This window comes from Xenopus tropicalis, chromosome 8, assembly GCF_000004195.4.
Source record: "Xenopus tropicalis strain Nigerian chromosome 8, UCB_Xtro_10.0, whole genome shotgun sequence".
NCBI lineage: Eukaryota > Metazoa > Chordata > Amphibia > Anura > Pipidae > Xenopus > Xenopus tropicalis.
The window spans coordinates 51,148,327-51,170,305 of NC_030684.2; the positions used below are offsets into that span (position 1 = coordinate 51,148,327).

Below are 21,979 nucleotides of genomic sequence, written 5' to 3' on the forward strand. Positions count from 1 at the left end.
AGCTGATATGGCACATTGGCAAAATGTCTTTCCAAATATGTTTGGTCAACAAACTGGCCAGTTAACCACTGTTACTCGTAAGTGTATGCCCATTCTGAAGATTACAACTAGAGATGTATTGCAATGAATCAGTATGACCCCGACAATAATAATCATTCTCACTATAGGATTATTATTCATAGTAATTGCAAACCTGTAAACCAGATAAGTCATCCATTCCAAAGCAATTGCTGCACAGCAAATCATTCCCAGACATTTTCAGGGTTCTATCTGAATAAATGTCAGGAGACATTGTAGTAAAGTGAGTGGTGGCACAGTGTGGGTAGGACTGGGGCCGGTGCCAATGTGTTTACGCTATATAAATGTGACAGGACATAACTAAAAAAACAACAGAATAAAATTGAAGTTCAGAACACACACAAATGCATTTGATGAGCAAGGCTGATTGTGCTGTATATGTTTGGCAAATGGCTACAGACGCAAATGATTTGCTTCAGGTAGAACTTTTTCTGCTGGTAATGAGCTGCATGTATAGTCCTGCCCATCAAACCCAACCCTTTGTGACTGATTTTCTATTGCTGCACTCACTGGTCCACCAGGAAATAAATGGCAACAAATGCAGTCAATCGAATTTAGTTCTTTAATAGATCGTGTGTGGGAATGTCCCTTCATGTGTGTGTTTGCAGTTACGTAATATATTGCTCGTTACTCAAAATCATTTGAACCCCATTTTCTTTGCACAATCCCATTTCCTGCCAGAAGGCCCATTATATGTGATCTGAGTGTTGAACTAAGAAAGCAATTCCTGTTTGTTATTTCCAAGAATGCCATTTGCCAGCCTTAGTTTAGCCATTATTGGTAATGTTTACCACAAGCTATTAAGGGCTGATGTACAGGTTTGGCATCTTTTATCCAGAATGCTTGGGACCTGAGGTTTTCCGGATAAGGGGTATTTCCGCAATTTGGATCTTAATACCAGGAGCCTACAAATAAATGATTTAAAGAAGGAAAGGCTAAGTCACTTGGGGCTGCCAAAATGTTAAGCACCCCCCAAGTGATTTAATCGCTTACCTTTCACCCCGGGCTGGTGCCCCTGTTAGGAGAAAATCGCACCAGCCGGGGTACCGGTAGGGAGCGCTTTCTTCTGCCGTCTGTGTCAAAAATCCGGGGCATGCGCAGTAGAGTGAAAAGCAGACTTTTTTGTTAAAGTTCAGCTTTTCACTCTACTGCACATGCACAAGTGTGTGAAGAAGGAAGAGGAGATGCTCGCTGCAGGTACCCCGGACTGTGTTGTTTTCTCCTAATGGGGCACCAGCCTGGGGTAAAAGGTAAGCGATTAAAATTTTGGCACCCCCAAGTGACTTAGCCTTTCCTTCTTCTTTAAACATTAAATAAACCCAATAGGATGCTTTTGCCTCCAATAAGTAATAATTATATTTTAGAAAAGAAGGTCCTGTTTTAACTTTCTGCATAGTGGGTTTCCGCATAAGGGGTCTGATACCTGTACTAAAAGGAAAGACTGAATACTATTCTTCAAAAATTAAGCTGGAACAAAAAAAATATATAATCACGCACACATTTCTTGCTTTGTATCCAAATGTAACCATTTTATTTTTTTCTTCCAAGATAACAAGTTTCTGATCTGTGTCTTCAATGGAGGTAATAATCCTGAGCACGACAGAAAACTAGCTCGACCAGTAATACATACAAAAGGCAGTTTGCAAAGGTGAAGACGACAAAAGAAAAATACAAGCCTCAAACACTAAAGAGCAGGCGCACCACCACTTTAACAAAGTAGCATTTGTGATGTTAAAGCTAAAAACACTGTACAATAAATTACCAGATAGAAAAAAAAAAAACAATTTGATATGTTCAGGAAAATACATAACTGTAAAAGAATATAAATAACACACACATCAGTCTGTGGTCCCTTCTTCGGCAGTGGTAATTTCATACATATTCAGCATTGGCAGCCATACAATATTAGCCGGCTGTTTTCCATACAAACACATTTGATTCACATAGGTTTATTTTAATATATATATATATATATATATATATATATATATATATATATATATATATATATATATATATATATATATATATATATATATTATATATACACACACACACACACACAATACCTTAAATGGAAGGTTTATAAAATCACTGCGGACATCTTTGTTTCATACTCCAAAACAACACTTGCAAGTAATAAGGCCCCAGCAAGTGTGCAGGCATACATTGCTAACCCAATTTAAGTGCCAGCTTTCTAAGATCAAGCAAAGTGTTGAAAATCAGCCTATTATCCAGGCAGAATAGTGAACTGATAGCTCATAACATATAAAATATATCCCGTTATTTCGCTGATAAACAAGTACAAAACAGAAGAAAAAAACCTCTATTTAAGTGACAATAAGTTCTCTGTAGACCACATATATATATATATATATATATATTTTAAATATGCTTCAAAATATTGTTCTCTTTCCTAATAAATAGTTCAAGATATTGATATTAAAAAAGGAACATGTTTAGCGGCCGACTGACAGCACAAACAGACCAGCATCAGTAACAAGTCATTTTAATTAAAAGTGCAAAGTATGTCAAACTGAAAAATCTTCACTTTTTATTTTTAACAGTATTTCTGCTTTCTAGCTAACGCACTAATACAGTGATGGGCAATCTGTGGGCACGGGTGTCCATGTCTGCTCTAACTACAAGTCATGAAGGACTCTCCCGGCTGGAGCTTCAAGGGAAGTCTCTCCATGTACACGGACAATTTGTCACCCATGACTCAGCAGCACCCTCTCTACTTTACAGATTCACTTGTGTTTGTATATGAATTACACATCTTCCCTTCCAGGGGTAGCAAATAAATAACTTCATACAAATAGCAACTATTTATTACAGTCTTTGGGTTTTCCCCCTCCAAACAACCTCTAAATTGGATTCAGTATATACTACGCTGTATTGCTAATTGCTCTGAAACAAAAGCTATGGACAGATCTAGAAAATAAATAGCTACACAGACAAGGGCAAGCAACACACTATTAACTAGTTTTAAATGTAATTTTTCCAAACCTACTATCCAAGCACACCCGTTACAATCCGAATATTTATATTTATAGTGAATATTTCTCTCTTCTCTGGTGCATTGTTTGGTAGAGTTCATGTACAAACAGCCACTTGTGATATATGGCTCACACTTCTTATACACATATCTACTACCAAGGGTTTTTTGGAGTTTGAGCTCACCAAAAACTGAAAAGTCCCTACTGGCCTATAACCCATTTGCTGGGCATATAAAGCTGTTCTAGGCAGTGGAGAACACATGACAAATCAGGAGGATGTTGTCCTCTGATGTGACCAGCACAGTATTTCACCTGCCTATAAAGAGACACAGCAGAAGTACTACTAAATTTGATAGGCCATATGCCTATTACTGTGTGCCAGGCTTACAGCATACAGCTCAGCTGTGTACTACAGTCCTGTACCAGGGATGAATTGCAATAAAGGGGTGGAAGACTTCCAGCAATGAGAAAAGGAATTCTTGATATAAAATGGATTAAGGAAGAAATACAACTGTTGCTTTAAGGCTAGAATTTGCCTTGACAGTAATTGACATCTGCAAGGAATAAAAAGGGTTCATTTATAACTTCCAGCCTTGCTAAGAAGACTAAGGTATCCCCCTAAGAACCTCATTGCTGAGTGGGACAGAATAAATTTATAGGGCAAGAGAGGGTCTCTTCAACTGGCCTTTTCTAGTTAGATTCATAGACTTTTTTTTTTCTTTATATCCCTGAATTTTCAATAAAAAAAATCTCTGGGGAACAATTTCAAAAAGCAGCAAACAGTTCATGTGTGATCAATGTTATCAATATATGCAGCTAATAGTAACATTTCAGCAGGGCCAGACAAAACAGGACCAATCTGTCTCCTGGGCTGCTGGAAAATACAGACTAATTGCTGTTAATACCTTCATGCAGTGGAGGAAACAGATTAAATCCTTACAGTTCTGTTGGCCGGGGTGGGGAGAGTGCACCCATACATACATACATACAGCTTAAGTAAGGCCATTAAATTGGCAAGGACACCAAACCCCTGCGTTGGTTCATGGGTTGCCATCATCCACACAGTATGGAGTATCAGGTAATGGAGATATTTTAAAATCTCTGGAATTTTTCAGAGAATATCAAGGAGTTAACACTTTGTTCATTGAAGGAGTAAAAAGGCTTATCTACCCCCAAAAAAACTAGTTGGCAGCAAACTCCCAAGCCATGACATTGCTTTTAGATATGATCAACAAGCAAACCAATAGGTACTCCAAAAATGGGATTTCTTTAAAAAATTCAGTCCAGTAAAAATTAACAACCCTTAGATTTGTTTGTCAGTGTTTTAGTCAAGAACAACTAGTCTGTAGATCTCCACAAACATGCACAGGCATGGTCACAGCTCCACACAGAGATGGGATGAAGTCAGCTGAAAGTTTCCTCTGCACAAAAACCCCCCCACAAAAAACACACACAACCACAAAAAGATAAACCAGGACAAGTTTCTGTCATTAAAGTCTTTGGTCCTATTTCCCTCCATACATGCGTTCAATATCAGTTATATAGTGATTCTTTAGCTCTTTCCTCTTCAGTTTAAATGCATCCGTTACCAGGCCTGTTTCGGGGGTCCAGGGATCAGGACTCAGTCGTACCTTGATGGGAATTTCAAACCTCTCTAACTTCACTGGAAAACAAAGCAAAGACAAGTGTTTTAGACTCCTTGTAATTCCAAATGCATTAACTGTTGCTAAGAGAAAAAATTACCAGAAAAAATGGTGTAAAATTAACCTTTTAAAGAATTTGTACTTGAATGTTCCCCCAATGTTACACTTCTTTGCTGGTTTTATATATACAGACTTTATTGGCAATTGCATATGTAGGAATTCTGCTGCCTGGGATTTTAGTAGCTCCACTAGTATCCCAAATCCTTTCTAGCTAATCAATTGCTAGATATATTAGTGATCTAAAGATCAGACTTATTAGGGGAAATTCATTTTTAAGGCAAAGGGCCCTTTTGTAGGTTAACATTTTATAGGTTATACACTTGGGACTCTTATTCAACAAAAAAAAGACACTGGATGAGAATGCCACAGAACCAGGCTGTGAAACTGGAGCAGACGATGGGCTGACTGCAATAGGTACACAAATGCTGATCCGAACAAACTCAGAACACAAAATAATGGAGAGTCCTTTCATAAAGGTGATTTAAGCTGGCTGTAACATACACCAATTGGAACAGAGCCCCTTCACTCACATCCCGAAACTGATCCTACACCCCCCCCCCCCACACACATTGTAGTTTAAGAGAAACTGATGCTCTATGGGACTGAGCTGACCTTTTATACTTGTGTATATTCAAATTTGCAGAGATTGTACAATTTTTCACATCATTCCCTGCCTCAGTGAAAAGTACAAATCAATCTTATTTAATTCCTAAAGACTCTACTATTGTTTTTACCCCAAAAGTACTCTAGCAGATAGCAGGCAGTGATAGGCAATACCGGATATCTATGAATGGCACCCACCTATCATCAACAGTACCTGCCACTTACAGTGCTTATTATGCACTGCTATGGAAAGCTTCCACAGGCTTTTGGAGTTTTGACCACTGTGGTTTTCTGCTACAGCTCCAAGCATTCAAAACATATTATATTATATTATATTATATATATATATATATATATATATATATATATATAATAAAACTAAACAAAAATGATAAACATTTAAAAAAAAAAAAAAAATGAAAAAAAATAAATAAATCATTTTGATTAAAAGGCTGTATTTTTCCCATTCCATGATGTGGACAATGTAGGCAATGGGCTCCAATGTGCATAGTTTAGAGAAGAGATAAGCTATGATATGAATATATATATACACAGTGGAGGAAATAATTATTTGACCCCTCACTGATTTTGGAAGTTTGTCCAATGACAAAGAAATGAAAAGTCTCAGAACAGTATCATTTCAATGGTAGGTTTATTTTAACAGTGGCAGATAGCACATCAAAAGGAAAATCGAAAAAAGAACTTTAAATAAAAGATAGCAACTGATTTGCATTTCATTGAGTGAAATAAGTTTTTGAACCCTCTAACAAAAAAAGACTTAATACTTAGTGGAAAAACCCTTGTTTGCAAGCACAGAGGTCAAACGTTTCTTGTAATTGATGACCAAGTTTGCGCACATTTTAGGAGGAATGTTGGTCCACTCCTCTTTGCAGATCATCTCTAAATCCCTAAGGTTTCGAGGCTGTCTCTGTGCAACTCTGAGCTTGAGCTCCCTCCATAGGTTTTCTATTGGATTAAGGTCCGGAGACTGACTAGGCCACTCCATGACCTTAATGTGCTTTTTCTTGAGCCACTCCTTTGTTGCCTTTGCTGTATGTTTTGGGTCATTGTCGTGCTGGAACACCCATCCACGACCCATTTTCAGTTTCCTGGCAGAGGGAAGGAGGTTGTCGTTAAGGATTTCACGATACATGGCTCCGTCCATTTTCCCGTTAATGCGAATAAGTTGTCCTGTGCCCTTAGCAGAAAAAAACCCCCAAAGCAAAATGTTTCCACCCCCATGCTTGACGGTGGGGACGGTGTTTTGGGGGTCATAGGCAGCATTTTATTTCCTCCAAACACAGCGAGTTGAGTTAATGCCAAAGAGCTCTATTTTGGTCTCATCAGACCACAGCACCTTCTCCCAGTCACTCACAGAATCATTCAGGTGTTCATTGGCAAACTTCAGACGGGCCTGCACATGTGCCTTCTTGAGCAGGGGGACCTTGCGAGCCCTGCAGGATTTTAATCCATTGCGGTGTAATGTGTTTCCAATGGTTTTCTTGGTGACTGTGGTCCCTGCTAATTTGAGGTCATTAACTTACTCCTCCCGTGTAGTTCTAGGATGCTTTTTCACCTTTCTCAGAATCATTGACACCCCACGAGGTGAGATCTTGCGTGGAGCCCCAGAGCGAGGTCGATTGATGGTCATTTTGTGCTCCTTCCATTTTCGAACAATCGCACCAACAGTTGTCACCTTCTCTCCCAGCTTCTTGCTAATGGTTTTGTAGCCCATTCCAGCCTTGTGCAGGTCTACAATTTTGTCTCTGACATCCTTGGACAGCTCTTTGGTCTTTCCCATGTTGGAGAGTTTGGAGTCTGCTTGATTGATTGATTCTGTGGACAGGTGTCTTTTATACAGGTGACTAGTTAAGACAGGTGTCCTTAATGAGGTTGACTAATTGAGTAGAAGTGTCTAACCACTCTGTGGGAGCCAGAACTCTTAATGGTTGGTAGGGGTTCAAAAACTTATTTCATTCAATGAAATGCAAATCAGTTGCTATCTTTTATTTAAAGTTATTTTTTCGATTTTCCTTTTGATGTGCTATCTGCCACTGTTAAAATAAACCTACCATTAAAATGATACTGTTCTGAGACTTTTCATTTCTTTGTCATTGGACAAACTTACAAAATCAGTGAGGGGTCAAATAATTATTTCCTCCACTGTATATACACACACACACATATACACATTAATGAATGAAATTAACAAAAAGTTAATTTAAATTGAAGTGAAAGGGTTCCTTTAATGTTTTCTTATTATCTGCATGCATTTTTAATTATTTATTTATTTATTTTTTTAGTGTTTGGCACCATGTTGAATCTTCAAGACAATGCAGACTTGGAAGTAATATTTCAAACAGTAGATGGCAGCAGATGAAGGGACAAAAAGTCTTGTTATACCATCTGCAAACACTGAATGCAAAATTAGTTACATATGCTTACAGCTTGTTATACTGGTAATGTAGATGCCAGTGCAGCAAACATGCAAGGCTATTAGTTAATACATGAAAAATACAGTTGGAATGCCTAGGAGCTAAGTTAAAGAAATACTGGTAGATGCTTGAAAAACCCACTAGAACCCAATAAATAGGAGAAAGGAGCATTTATTTATAGCTGGCTAAGGAAAATTAGCATCTGCTATCAATTTATGCCAACTGTGCCTGTGCAATGACATAGATCCAATGTGCTGTTGAAGGTGTGCCCAACCTGTCTGGGGTTAGATACAGCCTTTCCAAGAGATGCATGTATATACTGTTCTATAAAGTAGCATGTAATGCTCTTTGAACTTTAATATATATATGAAACAAAAAAAGCAAAAAAATATGTGTGATGCAATTATGTCCACTAAGCTATAAACAAAGAACAGAAGAGAGGGATGTACTAAACAGGATGTGACTTACGGGAGCTTGCAACCTCCTTAATCTCCCTTAATACTTCAGTCTCCATTTCAGGATTGTTACAGATATCCTCCCAAGTTCCATCGATTCCTTTCTGCTCAGCTAAACTAGTTAGCTTCTTTTGATTAGGAACGACAAAGCTGATCACGTAGGACTGAAAACTGAAATCACACACAAGTTTAGAGTTACATTAAATACTGTGTAAGTCCAAAGCAAAATGGCTGCAAGAAAGAACAGATACTGTTTCCCTACTGAAAACACTGTTTTCTTCCATTCACGGTAGGAGAACAGGGGAGCAATTATAAAGTACATAGCGAAGAGTGTAGCTTTTCTACAAATCAAACCTAGAAGCTCCTTTGGGCCTTATTATTTAAATGTACTTGTAAAGGGACAGGCATAGCTAGTGCTGCCCTAAGATTTTAAGGAGTATGACTCCCCTTGCCTTTAGCGAAAATGACATCCAGATATTTGCCCCAACCAATAAAGCCTTTTTATTTTTCTACCAGTCTATCCCCACCCTGAATCAGGAAATTGATATAATTCATCAATAAGAAAATTAGTCAGAAATGGCCAAATATTTGGGAATTGCACCCAGAATTTACACAGAACATTATCTATAGAAAGACCGCACACCCCCTATAACACCCCATAAGTTGCAGCTGAGGCTGTACCTGTTGGCATAAGCACAGATGTTGTCAATAAGTGGGCAGTTCTTCAATGCAGCTTCCACTTTACCCAGAGAAACGTATTCCCCAGCTTGTAATTTCACTAGATCCTTTTTGCGATCTGTGCAGGGTGAAAGACAAAATTATTGATTCTCATAATCGTTAGACCAATGAATGGGGGGTGGGAAAATATAGAACTGGTAGTGTTTGACCTACCAATTATTTGTAAGCAGCCATCTGGGTGAAATTCTCCAATGTCACCCGTACAAAACCACCTTTGTCCATTCGCATCAACATAGAAATCTTCCATACTCTTTTCTTCATTTTTAAAATATCCCATTGAAACATTTTGCCCTCCAATAATTATCTCTCCTCTTGGATGTGGTTTGTCCAGATTTGTATAACCACCTGCAAGTAAACAAATACGTTACCCAACAGCCTTTGGCTGCAACACTTCCACATACATTTCCAGCAAAAATATTGCTTTTTTATGAGCCTTAGATTTACAACAAATCTCTCCATGCATTTGCATTTGTTGACAGTCATCAAAGCTGAACACAGTTTTGTTGTTGTTCAGTCAAATGCATAACATTTACAATATGTTTAAACACAGAGGCGGCGCTCACATCAAATAAATGTGATAAATTAAACCAATGATTATTTATTAATTAATTGAAATAGAAAACATTCATATATAAGAATACATCTTGGCATTAAAAATAAAGTACATCAATACATAAAAAATATAATCAGAGATATATTATACAATTTGAGAACCTAGAGTGAATATGGGTCTAAAAATTCATAAAAGGAGAAATATAGATAATCGAGGGATATAATCCTTACTAAAATTACAATAGTAAGTTCAATATAATAGGGTAACTACACCAATATCCTAATCCATAATAAAAGAATAAAAACAGACTGCTATAATATCTAGTCCCCGGATGCAGTAATTAAAAGGTGTAAATAACCCCCATAGGGAACTAACTCCCAAGAATACCACCCAATAGGTAGGGGAAGCCAGAAAAAATAATAGTAGTAGTAGTACTGAGGATAAGTGTTCTAATGAATAACCAGACTCCTGGTGTATGGAGTAATAAATAGCGTTACCAATTGCTATATGTTTTACACACAAACACCACTTGCGAGCTGGTATATATAATAGGTAAAGAGAAAATCCCCCACGCTTAGAAATAAACAAAGTGACACCCTCTGTCCCGGCCGGGACGGCGCCGCCGTGTAGGAGCGCGATCCTCCGGAAGGCTTGTAACTCACTGTGACCTGAGTAAGTTCCCGGCCGGGACAGAGGGTGTCACTTTGTTTATTTCTAAGCGTGGGGGATTTTCTCTTTACCTATTATATATACCAGCTCGCAAGTGGTGTTTGTGTGTAAAACATATAGCAATTGGTAACGCTATTTATTACTCCATACACCAGGAGTCTGGTTATTCATTAGAACACTTATCCTCAGTACTACTACTACTATTATTTTTTCTGGCTTCCCCTACCTATTGGGTGGTATTCTTGGGAGTTAGTTCCCTATGGGGGTTATTTACACCTTTTAATTACTGCATCCGGGGACTAGATATTATAGCAGTCTGTTTTTATTCTTTTATTATGGATTAGGATATTGGTGTAGTTACCCTATTATATTGAACTTACTATTGTAATTTTAGTAAGGATTATATCCCTCGATTATCTATATTTCTCCTTTTATGAATTTTTAGACCCATATTCACTCTAGGTTCTCAAATTGTATAATATATCTCTGATTATATTTTTTATGTATTGATGTATTGATGTACTTTATTTTTAATGCCAAGATGTATTCTTATATATGAATGTTTTCTATTTCAATTAATTAATAAATAATCATTGGTTTAATTTATCACATTTATTTGATGTGAGCGCCGCCTCTGTGTTTAAACAGTTGAATTTACTATTGGGGATTAGTTTGGAGGAAGGCAGCTATTCACTTTGTTGTAATTCACATTTTTGGTGTGGGGACACTTTAGTTAAGTATTTTTCATTGGGTAAAAATTTTTTTCACTAGCGCGGATAAGGTTTAATATATAACATTTACAATATGGCAAGCACAAGTAAAATGTCTCTGTGTACAGAGGCTAAAACTAAAATATACCTGTGTCCTGTACAGTTTATGGCCATGCAAGCTTCTCTTGCTGCAGAACCAAAATACACTTGGGCAAGGCTTAGCTCATGGCTTATAAAGGTCAAAATTAAATCTGTGTACCAATAGTAAGCATTTTTGTGAGCAAAACAGAAATCCGTTCCAAGGTGGTTAGCATCAAGACTAAGTAAGAAATGATCCAGAAAAACAAAAGCGTTGGATATTTTTATTTAGGGCAAGGGCACACTAAGGGCCAGATGTATGATTGCTTGAGCAATAATAAAGGAAACTCCATGTGAGTTAAGGAACTCACATGGAGTTTTTGGGCAAAAATACCTTATTATTCGAGTTTTTTCTTTTGTGGTCCCACAAATACATAATGCATTCCCCTGATTTTACACCATTTATTTGACAGCTGAAAAACATAAAATATTGGTACTGTGTATACACAACACATCCTGAAAGATCAACCCCTACGTACCTTCTTGCCAGTCTCGTAGTTTCATTTCACAGCAGGTCAGCGGAGCCCCTACTCTGCCCGTGCTATAGTCACAAACTGGAAAAGAGGGAAAAAAAAAAAAAAAACTTTTAATGACAAACGTCTGAGTCACAGTGGTGCAAATTATGTATTGAATTATTACAAATTAAACAATGAATTCCTTTAGGGATATTGAATACTGTTAGGGGGCAGGGAAGGAATGAACAAAATGGCATGCTGTCTGTGCAAACAGAATACAACGCATTACAGTACACACACTTAATCCAAACTGCTTTACTTTCAGCTTAAGCGAAGGAGTCATGTTACTATTGCAGTATGCAGCCTGGGAAGTACATTTACGATGTTATAAACAAAAGAAGCTTATAGGCAGATTTAAAATACATAGAGCTAACCATGCCCCAGGTTCCTAAATCAGCATTCAGTTAACATAACAAAGGCTTTGCCAATAGGGCTGACAATGTTTTGGGCCCTTACAGAGCTGAAAGGCTAAAACAGGATTTGATTGGTCTTCTGCCACATTATAAAAACTTAGCAAACACTGAATAATGCTTTCATATGCATCAAACCTTAACCTTGAGGATATTATTAGCTGAGATTTAGCTATGTACTTAAGCAGCATTTACCTTCAGTAATAGTGCCAGCGCCGCATGTTTCTGTTAATCCATAACCCTGGCCAACAGGACAGCAGAAACAAATATTCATAAACCGCTGTGTCTGTGGGGATAGTGGGGCTCCCCCGCACAGCATCATGCGCACGTTACCACCTAGTAAAGCTTTGACTTTTTTAAAGAGTAACCTGAAAAAAAAATATATATTTTTCTTAATGCAAAGTACATTTCATTCAAATGTTTGTTTTGCTCAGCTATGTCTCTACAATGATATGTCCAAGAGCAAAATACAGATTAACCAGTGTGTACTTACATGTTACATAGCGGAGCATCATATCCCTTCTTTATCTGCTCCAGTTTGTAATCATACCCAAGTTTAAACAGAGTGCGTTGAAAAACATTCATTTCCTGGACTTTACTCATGACATTTTTATAAATTCGATCCATTATTTCCTGCAAAAAAAAGAATAATGTACAAAATAAAGATAACAAACATATTGCAGACTAATAACAATGAGATAATAAAAGCTACTTAAAATAAATGTAATGTAGAAGCAGGTTTTTTTTTTTTGATTTCCTGTTCCTTTACCCTAAGGATAATGGGGCATAGCAATGCTGAATCAGTGCCATCATAGAAAACAGTGACACATCTCATACTTCTCTCCTTTTAGATTGTAAGTGCTACTGAACAGGGTCCCTTTCAAATCTTGTATAGGCCAGTTTTTATATGGTCAACCTAGACACTCTTTAGCACTTTATGATTTAAAGAGTAATGTGGAGAGTCTGCACCAATCCCCCCCCCCCAACTCAAAGGGCAACTTATAAGGACTATGGTGTTTTTTAGCTGCTTTGCAATGCAAATCTAAATAGTAGAAGGGGCATACTGAGTGAAGATTTAACATTATAAATGGCATTGCTTTGAATAGAGATCTATGCTGCTTAGTGTGACAATGTTGGAGCAGTTCTGAGTAGAGGTCGACCTATCACCTCCACATGGGGACTGGCTGATAGGGATCCTCTGACAGCAACAGTTATCAGCCTGAACAGCGGCAACCTGTGTGCAAAGCACTGTAGAGAACTCTATTATGTTTATAGTTATGTCTGCATCATGCTTTATTGATCTGGATATTGTCAAATACATGTTCAAATAAAAACGCATACCCAAAAAACACCACTTAAAAAGGCTGGAACTTACAGGCACAGCAGCCATCAGTGTTGGCCTTAGGACAGTACAGTCACCTTTACTTCCCTTTTTAATTTTGCTGGACTGAAGAAGGAAAAAAAAAAAAAGTTAGTATAATGACATACAGAATTGGACTTCTAAGCAAACTAGAACATCAATACTTTAATTTAATCAACATTATAAAGAGGAAAAAAATAAAAAATAATATTTAAATACATATCCCCCATTGGCCTCAGAGTCTCATAGAACTTACAGCAATCAAGAAAGCCATCACGCACACACTTAATGTGGCCATACACAGGCCAGTAAAAACTGGAGACAGACCACGTTGGCAGGTTATCGGCATGGTGCTCTCCAACGGGCCTACCTGGCCAATGTCTGTCCAAAAATGGGTAGATGTTGAACGAGCAGGTTTAAAAATCCCATTAGGGCAAAGTGTGCATCAGCTAGTTGATGTGGTCCTCACCCCAACGGCTTGCATCCAATCAATGTGAAACAATCATTTTACTCAAGGGCCAAATTATCATATCAATCAGATATTGCCCACCTCAAGGTCAGGAGGTCCCCAAACAAGCGGATCTTTAAGTGTATGGCCAGCTTTACAATTAAGGGACATCTAAAGTGTCTGCGCACCCAACCTCTACAAAACTTTAACACTAATAACAAAGGGATATTTCTCTCAAGTTTTTATCAAGACACATTATAACTGAAAGCTTGTGGGGTCTAGGTAAAATGTCTTTTTAGAATAAAAAGTTACAGTCTTGCCACAGTCAGGCATTTCCTATTTAAGTAAATAGTAGGCAGTAGCTGGATGAAATACACAGCCTCATAAACGCCTCATGTATAACCAGCCTTGCTTCCAAGTCACTTACACCTGTTTACACGTTGACCATTACTAAATATGCGTGCGAATGGAGAAAATAAGCAATAAGAGTTTATCTAGCAAATCTGAAAACCTTCCTGGCCTGCCTTCCTGACTATTCCAACACCCCTCACAAAGGCACACACTTTATTTAGCACAGATCTAAGTAGTATATCACTAGACAGGACTAGCATAAAAATTGGTAAGCTATAGCAATTTTACCATATAAATAACAGAAACTGCCATGCAAGCAATGAGCTATCTGTCCCTATTCCTCTTAAGTTATTTGCAGGAAATCACCAGACGCACACTATCCTGAACATTTTTAGTCTCCGATATGTTGTGACAACTCCTCCCAGGGAGAGAAAAGTACTGCAGATATTTCCTCTCGGCACCCACCGGTGCTATTATTCCTCAGCTATGTTATTTTTCACAGTCGAAAGAACAATATTAATGTTTAACAGATTACTGAGGCAACATCTACGTCTAACTCATCCATTTGCATGCTGATTTTGCCAGTAGGAGAAAAGCAAATGTATGCTCCTTAGGAACTCATTTCCAACTTCCCAAGTGCAAGAGTTTAACAACTAAGCTTGGGCCAAGCAGTACAGAAATCCCCCTCCTGTTGCCATTTAAATGAATCATTTGGAGTGCAGCCTAGTGCCATTATACAGTTTCAATATTTATAGCTGTCCTTTTCCAGGATTGTGCAATTTCTGGTTAGTCTTCATGGAAACATTTACATTAGGCTTATATAACATCTGGATCATGATGCAAGTTCTATGTTAGAATGAAAAAATGACAGGTATGAAAAGGGAGGGGGTTGTTGTTAATGGAAAGCATCCATTACTAATACACTATCATTTTAAGTACTTGAGTTGTTCCCTCTGGCTCATATGAAGCACAGTGCTCACAAACAAACCAACATACATATTACAGGTTACACTAGCCAATGAATGGACAGAGGTGTGTCTTACGCCCAAGCTTCTTCCTGTTAGAGTTAGAATCTGTATTATTTCCTGTCAGGTGATTGGTTTGTGACACACAGAAAATTGCACAATGGCAGCTCAAGGGAAAAGGTGCAAAAATGAAATATTCATTTATATGTATATGCCACAGTAATAGGATTCTTTTATAGATCTTTTATTAGGGTATACCTTATCCGTTTTCATTCAGAACATACTTCTTTAATCTACTCAAAATTTCTGGGTAAGTTTGCTGGTATAAACCATGAGCACTAAATCCACAAGAGATTTGGAGCTAGGAGCTGTAATGCAATACATTGGAAAGCCTTGGACTGTCTATTACAGATAATGGATTTTATTGTTGGAAACTCTAGTTAAGAGCAAAGCAGTTTTGCTGAGCAGTTCTGGAAGCCTGCCTCACAACAAAAACACTTGCCAATGTCTGGGTTAGCAAGAACAATGGCCCCCTTCAAGTCAGAGTAGGGTGAATAAGCGTGCAGTTCATGAGCATTTAAATAACCTTCTCCCACCAAGTGCACTCACATAACAGACTAATGGAACACACTCAGACAAATACAAAGAAAAGCATTAGCAGTATATTCTATCCTGTGTCACGGCCAGTTGTAATAAATATCACAATGCACTAGTAAACAGGTTGCATAAAATTTGCATGATTATCTTTGTAGCAAAGGATCATGTTTTATTCTGTTGAAAACAAACAGAAAAGCTTTTTGTTCACTGCGTATATATAGAGCCCATCATTAGCTTAACACGACTGGAACGCTAAAACACTAAAGCACAAAGAATACTTGGAATAAAAATAACACTGAAAATCACACAGTGCTGCACTGCCACAAAAGCATGGAGTCCTGATGGCCACAGGTCATGCAATTCAAACATTCCAGACCAAATTTATGACCATCTCTATGTCAAGGGGGCCCCACACCAGAACGGCTGGCAGATGATCAGACCAAATAGATTTGTGCATATCTTAACAATCAGAGAGCAATACCTCCAAAAGTCATGTATAGCCTGGTAATGTACTTTACATATAGGTAAAGATAACACTGGTTGGTCCAAATAAGTCTTAAGGCTAACGGCACACGGAGAGATTTGTCACCCACTGTTAAATCTGGTCTGATGGGGGCAGAAAATCTCCCTGACAAAAAGAAAACCATGAAATTCTGAAGGCGCACAAGGCTTACTAGTTAAACTATTCTTTAATATTTCAACTGCATTTTAGTGGATAGTTCTCCTTAAACATGGGACAACAAGAAAGGATTTTTGAAATTATTGGTATGGAGCCCCACCCCTTTCCTGCCTGTATTTATCAACACCTTATTCAAAGTGACATGCTGGAGAGTTTATGGAACGCAGCGTCACCAAGGCAAGAATAAACTTGTGCAGTGAGCTCAAATATGCAACTGCTTCCATGGAATTTATTCTGCTGGTTAAAATTTTTCAAGTGAAGAAAAAAAGCATTTCCCTTATCTATTCATACATTTTTCAAATGCCATCAATGAGGGTGGACAGAAAATAACTTTTGCAAAGCTTGGGTAGAGAGAATCCCTGTATTCTGCTTCTAATACATTGAAACACCAAATATTGCAGTTGGGTCGGCATGCACTTTTTTCTATATAAAATACATGCAGTGCTCTTTTAAAACATTGAATGGCACTAATGGTTTCCACTATCTATTATCAATTTATGGACTTCAATTAAACTGTACACAAATAAGAAAAGTAAACAGCATGCACACATCAGTTCTTAGAAACGTGGGAAGACTGACATAATACCGATTCTTAGAATTTTTAATCCACCAAGCAGCAGATTAAATGGACCTTGAATACTCTGAATGATTCAACATTTTCTTTTTACTTTTAGAGCAGTGATCCCCAACCAGTGGCTCAGGAGCAACATGTTGCTCACCACCGCCTTTGATGTTACTCCCAGTGGCCTCAAAGTAGGTGCCCAGTTTTACACTTCTGGCTTGGAGGCAAGTTTTGGAAGCACAAAGACACAATTTTACTCCAAGCTAAGCCTCCTGCAGGCCAGCAGTCCACATGGGGCTACCAAATAGCCAATCACAGTCCTTATTTGGCATCCTCTAGGAACTGTTTTATTGCTTGTGTGGCTTGCCAAAACGTTTTATATCTGCGCGTGGCTCACATGTAAAAAAAGGCTGGAGATCCCTGTGTAGAGCAAACAAAACTACGTAGAAAAGATTCAAGGTGGGTAACTGCTGTGCGCAAAATAGATTCTAGACTTTCTGATATTTAGTTATTTAAGTGTATATTCCATCTCATTCAGCCATTTAGATTCATCAGTGCCATTTGTGTTTGCATCACAACAGCCAGAAGTGGCATTTCACCAATTCCCAGTTAAAGGAACAGTAACACCAAAAAATGAAAGTGTATAAATGTAACTAAAATATAATGTGCTGCTGCCCTGCACTGGTAAAAATTGTGTGTTTACTTCAGAAAGTCTACTATAATTTATATAAATAAGCAGCTATGTAGCCATGAAGGCAGCCATTCAAAGGAGAAAAGGCACAGGTTACTTAGCAGATAACAGATAAAACGCTATTGTATTCTACAGAACTTATCTGTTATCTGCTATGTGCCTTTTCTCCTTTTTTCCAGCTTGAATGGCTGCCCCCGTGGCTACACAGCAGCTTATTTATATACACTATAGTAGTTTTACCAGTGCAGGGCAACAGTGCATTATATTTTTATTACGTTAAAGCTCTTTCATTTTTTGGTGTTACTGTTCCTTTAAGATCAATGAAAACCACAGACCACTGTATTAGTCTCTTACCTGATCTGAAAGGGTTAAGGGAGAGGAATAGCCAATCCTACAGCCATAGGTAACACAAGATATCTCTGCAGTCATCTCCAGAACATGTGCCAAAGGCAAGTAGCCAATATAGGTATCCTTGGGTCTGAAAAACAATAACATTGGGCTATACATAAGACATGTTACTCTATTATATATATAATATATATATATATATATATATATATATATATAAGGAGTTTAATAAACAAACAAGACAGGAATGTACCCGAGCCCTGGTATCCGTTCACACTGTCCAGCCATGCCAGCAATGAGGTTGCTGTGAATCATCATTACACCTTTGGGTCTGCCAGTTGAACCACTGGTATACATCACAACAGCCAAATCTGAAGGTAGTGGTCTACTTGTTGGTTTGCTCACTGAAAATATAAAAATACAGAATATATGATTTAGATTTTTTACCTTAGCATAAATGAATATTGACAAAAGACCTGTTAAAGGAATGTGAGTTTGTTGCACTGGATTTTACTGAAGCCGAGTGGAGAGATGACTCTTTGTATATGTTTGGTTAGAAAAATTGCATATAAAACTTAGATTCCACTGCTCAAAAGGCTACACAAAAATTATGTTGATTGGCTTCTATAATACCGCAAATCGGTGTGTTTTTACTTGTACTATCACACCCAACATTGTCTTATGCCGGAATATTGGTGCCATAAGGCACGTTTACATTTGCAGTATCCTCAGCATTTGCATCCAGTATCAATAGAGGTTAACGTCCAGTATCAACAGAGGTTAACATCCAGTATCAATAGAGGTTACCAGATGTTGTTGTTGAATTCCCTTGCAAACAGGTTTTATGTTTTTTTGTTATATGTAGTTGCAAAGCACACATTCAAGTAATTAAAGTGTCAGATTCACTTTAAATGCAACTAAGGTACACAAGGCGTATTGATCATCATCACCACCATTAAAACGTCACAGTTGCTTCCCAATGACTGCAATTAGAAGCACCAGGATAAAAATACATGGAAGGGAGAGGGCCCTTATTACTTCCTGGGTGGCTGATCACCTCCCAATGACTAATTGCAATATGGTGGAAACACAAGGCTGTCTGGCGAATTCCTAGATAGTAAAGGAGAATCTAAACTCAAATTCTGGGACAATCAGCTCTACAGCAAAAAAAAACAAAAACTTGGAGATAGAAAAAGCTTGGATTAGTAACTTGTAATATAGACATGTTTCTGATTTTAAAGTACAATTAAAGGTGAAGATTTAAAAACAAAATATATTTTTGGCAGCATGGAGCCATACTCACAGTTCTCTTGTTTGGCTCCCAATTCCTCCACTGCTTCTATGTTATGGATCTCCAGGCTGGCAGGATATTCTGCTTTGCTTATGTTTTTCTTGCCAACATAAATGATATGCTTAAGGCCTGTGACTTGTGAAAGAACACTCTGAAAATGCAAAGAAAAATACAGACAGTGCTTCAGGTACGGAAGTAAAAATATGTATTGGTGGGTTTCTGTTTGTTTTCTTATCCTGGGTGTTTTACTGTAAGGAATATGCAGAAGTATCTATACACACCTTCAACTTAGTCTCTAGAAGTTCAGCACTGGTAAAGAGATAGCTTGCTCCAGATTCATTTAAGCCATATGCTACTGCTTCTTCTCCAAGTGTTGCGTACAAAGTCACCACTGTTAGGATTAAAAACAATTTATATGTAATAATAAATTTAAAGTAATGTAAAATAGGATAATGCTTGCCAGGCTCTTAACAGCTTTTATACAATACATCCTTCAAATGTCAGACATCTCTTCCAAATTGCTATTTTCAATACAGCTGCTTGGGGCTTCAGCCTGGCACTGAGGAAGGCCACACTTCAGTGGGCCCAGTAGATAAAATAAATTCCGAGATATTATACTGCTCTACAGTACAAATGCCTCAGTCAAAAACAAATACTATGGTTTTTTGCCCGGGCAGGGCAGTCAGGAACCAGGAGGGGTGATGTTGGGGATATACAGGAAATACATATCTGCAAATGAACGTTAATAATATGGGGAAGTCTAGGGAATTTTAGCTTCCTCTATATAAAACAAGTTTGCAAGTTTTGTGGCTTAGCTAGTCAGCAAAATGTTATAGTGGGTAACAGGACACAGGCAGTGCAAATAATCTGGAAAGCAGTGACACATACCCTACCCCCAAGTGTTGTCTGTTATAGTGAACAACACAATCATTTAATCTGGCACGCTGGTTCGCAATATTGGAATTATAAATGCCAGCTACATCTTAAGCATTTCAAAAATATGCTCCTTTCAGAGTTAGAAAACAAGCAGAATACCAGTCCACTTATTAATCATCTCCCACTAAAACTATTGCAAAATCTTGGAATTCATTACCCTGTGACTTTGGATACTCCCCTTCCATTAAAACATGCCTCTTCAGTAAAGCCTGCAAACTTACCCAATATTACATCAGATATGGGACATCTCGTGGCACATCAACCTCTACAAATTACATCTGCTCATTATTCCCTTACTAGCACGCTCATAACACTGTGGCTTCCGCATCTATACCTTAGCCATATATGTTTCAGTATTAGCAAAACCAGTGAAAAACTAAAGTGGCACACAACAGTAAGAGGAGACAAGTCTAGACACTCTATAAGGAGGGAGTGGAATTACTGCAAGCAGCCCAGCCTCAAGAACAGCTGAATATATACAATTTCCTACCATTCCATTCTTTAAGAAATGTAACATTTATGTGACAATAAGGTAACAGAAATAAATATATCACAAGGTAGTTCTTTTGGGGGCCCTGAAAGTGTGCAGTGGTGGCCCTAAATGGAATCACGTAATGCCTTACGTGGGATCCAATAATATTTTCTACTCCATCATGGTACATTATAGGGGTTACGTAAACAAAATGCACAAAGTTTTCTACAGGTCAAGTCACTAATGGCAATCACCAGGTAGCATTTACTTGTTATCTGTATAAGAAGCAAACTTGGTTGATGTGGATTACTGCACCAGGGCAAACTTTGTGCCTTTTTTTTTTTTACATATAGGGGCAATTTTCTTAAAAACAGTGCAAATTCTTCTACTTGCCGGATAGGCTAATGCAACTATAATTGGTGACCTTGGCAAATGACAGAATCATATAGTGTATGGCCTTCTTAAGTTATATTCTAGCAAAGCAGCTTGGCTTTTGTACCGCAAACATGCCTGCTATGCATTCAGTCATTCATTCATGCATGCACTTAGGGAGGGGAAGGATTGTCTTGCACGTTACAGTTTCTGTTGCACTTGCTAAAACCAGTACTAGCCTATCCTTTTGACAAGAGTAAATAAGTGGAGACAGATAACATCTCCGTTTAGTTAAGAATCAAGAATGATGATGACATAATAATATACCAATACACCAGTTTAGAAAGGGGCAGTAAACCTTATGTAAAATATTTAAATCTCACAGTTGATTAAAACAAAAGGCCAGGCCGGTCTTTTCTAGGAGAGTCTTCATTCAAACATTATCTTTTTGCTACTAAGTTGATCGCCTATGGAAAAATATTTGTCTTCTTCAAATTGCTGTCCCACAAGTGAGAAAGCTATCAATACATGCTTTTAAATGGAGCATGTCCCAGAAAAAGGGCAGACCTTTTATTTTAAGCAGCCAGAAAAGCTTGCAAAACTAACAGAAGTATGATGAGAAATGATTCAGGGTTTTCCTTGGAACAATGTGAAAGGTTAAACACTTAAAATACTTACAGGGAAAATTGTATTTAAAGCATGCCTGTGCAGTAATCATCCACTCTGCTCTGGTCTCACAAAATATTGCAATTGTGCTCTTTGGTTTCAAACCTAAGGCAGACAGGCCACTCCCAAGATGGTGCACTCTTAAGCTTACTTCTTCATAGCTAAGCCATTTGTATTCTCCCAAAATTAGCTGCAAAACACAGGACAATAAGTATACAGGTAAGTCATGCATTAC

At 37.9% G+C, this 21,979-nt stretch overlaps 1 protein-coding gene across 6 annotated transcripts in view; it reads right to left on the bottom strand.

The window, feature by feature from the left end:
• Positions 1 to 1,586: 1,586 nt before the first annotated feature.
• The window catches only part of acsl4 (acyl-CoA synthetase long-chain family member 4), a 44,858-nt gene continuing 24,465 nt past the window's right edge, over positions 1,587 to 21,979 (bottom strand). For all 6 annotated transcript variants that reach the window (XM_031892078.1, XM_031892081.1, XM_031892079.1 and 3 more), the window contains exons 4-16: positions 21,757 to 21,934; positions 19,580 to 19,689; positions 19,311 to 19,449; positions 18,261 to 18,411; positions 18,014 to 18,137; positions 13,382 to 13,453; positions 12,500 to 12,639; positions 12,202 to 12,374; positions 11,561 to 11,635; positions 9,165 to 9,356; positions 8,955 to 9,069; positions 8,287 to 8,444; positions 1,587 to 4,740 (exon numbers count right to left, since the gene is read on the bottom strand). In XM_031892078.1, coding sequence (XP_031747938.1) covers positions 4,583 to 4,740; positions 8,287 to 8,444; positions 8,955 to 9,069; positions 9,165 to 9,356; positions 11,561 to 11,635; positions 12,202 to 12,374; positions 12,500 to 12,639; positions 13,382 to 13,453; positions 18,014 to 18,137; positions 18,261 to 18,411; positions 19,311 to 19,449; positions 19,580 to 19,689; positions 21,757 to 21,934 — 1,785 coding nt within the window. In that variant the 3' untranslated portion in view covers positions 1,587 to 4,582. The remainder of the gene's footprint in view (positions 4,741 to 8,286; positions 8,445 to 8,954; positions 9,070 to 9,164; positions 9,357 to 11,560; positions 11,636 to 12,201; positions 12,375 to 12,499; positions 12,640 to 13,381; positions 13,454 to 18,013; positions 18,138 to 18,260; positions 18,412 to 19,310; positions 19,450 to 19,579; positions 19,690 to 21,756; positions 21,935 to 21,979) is intronic.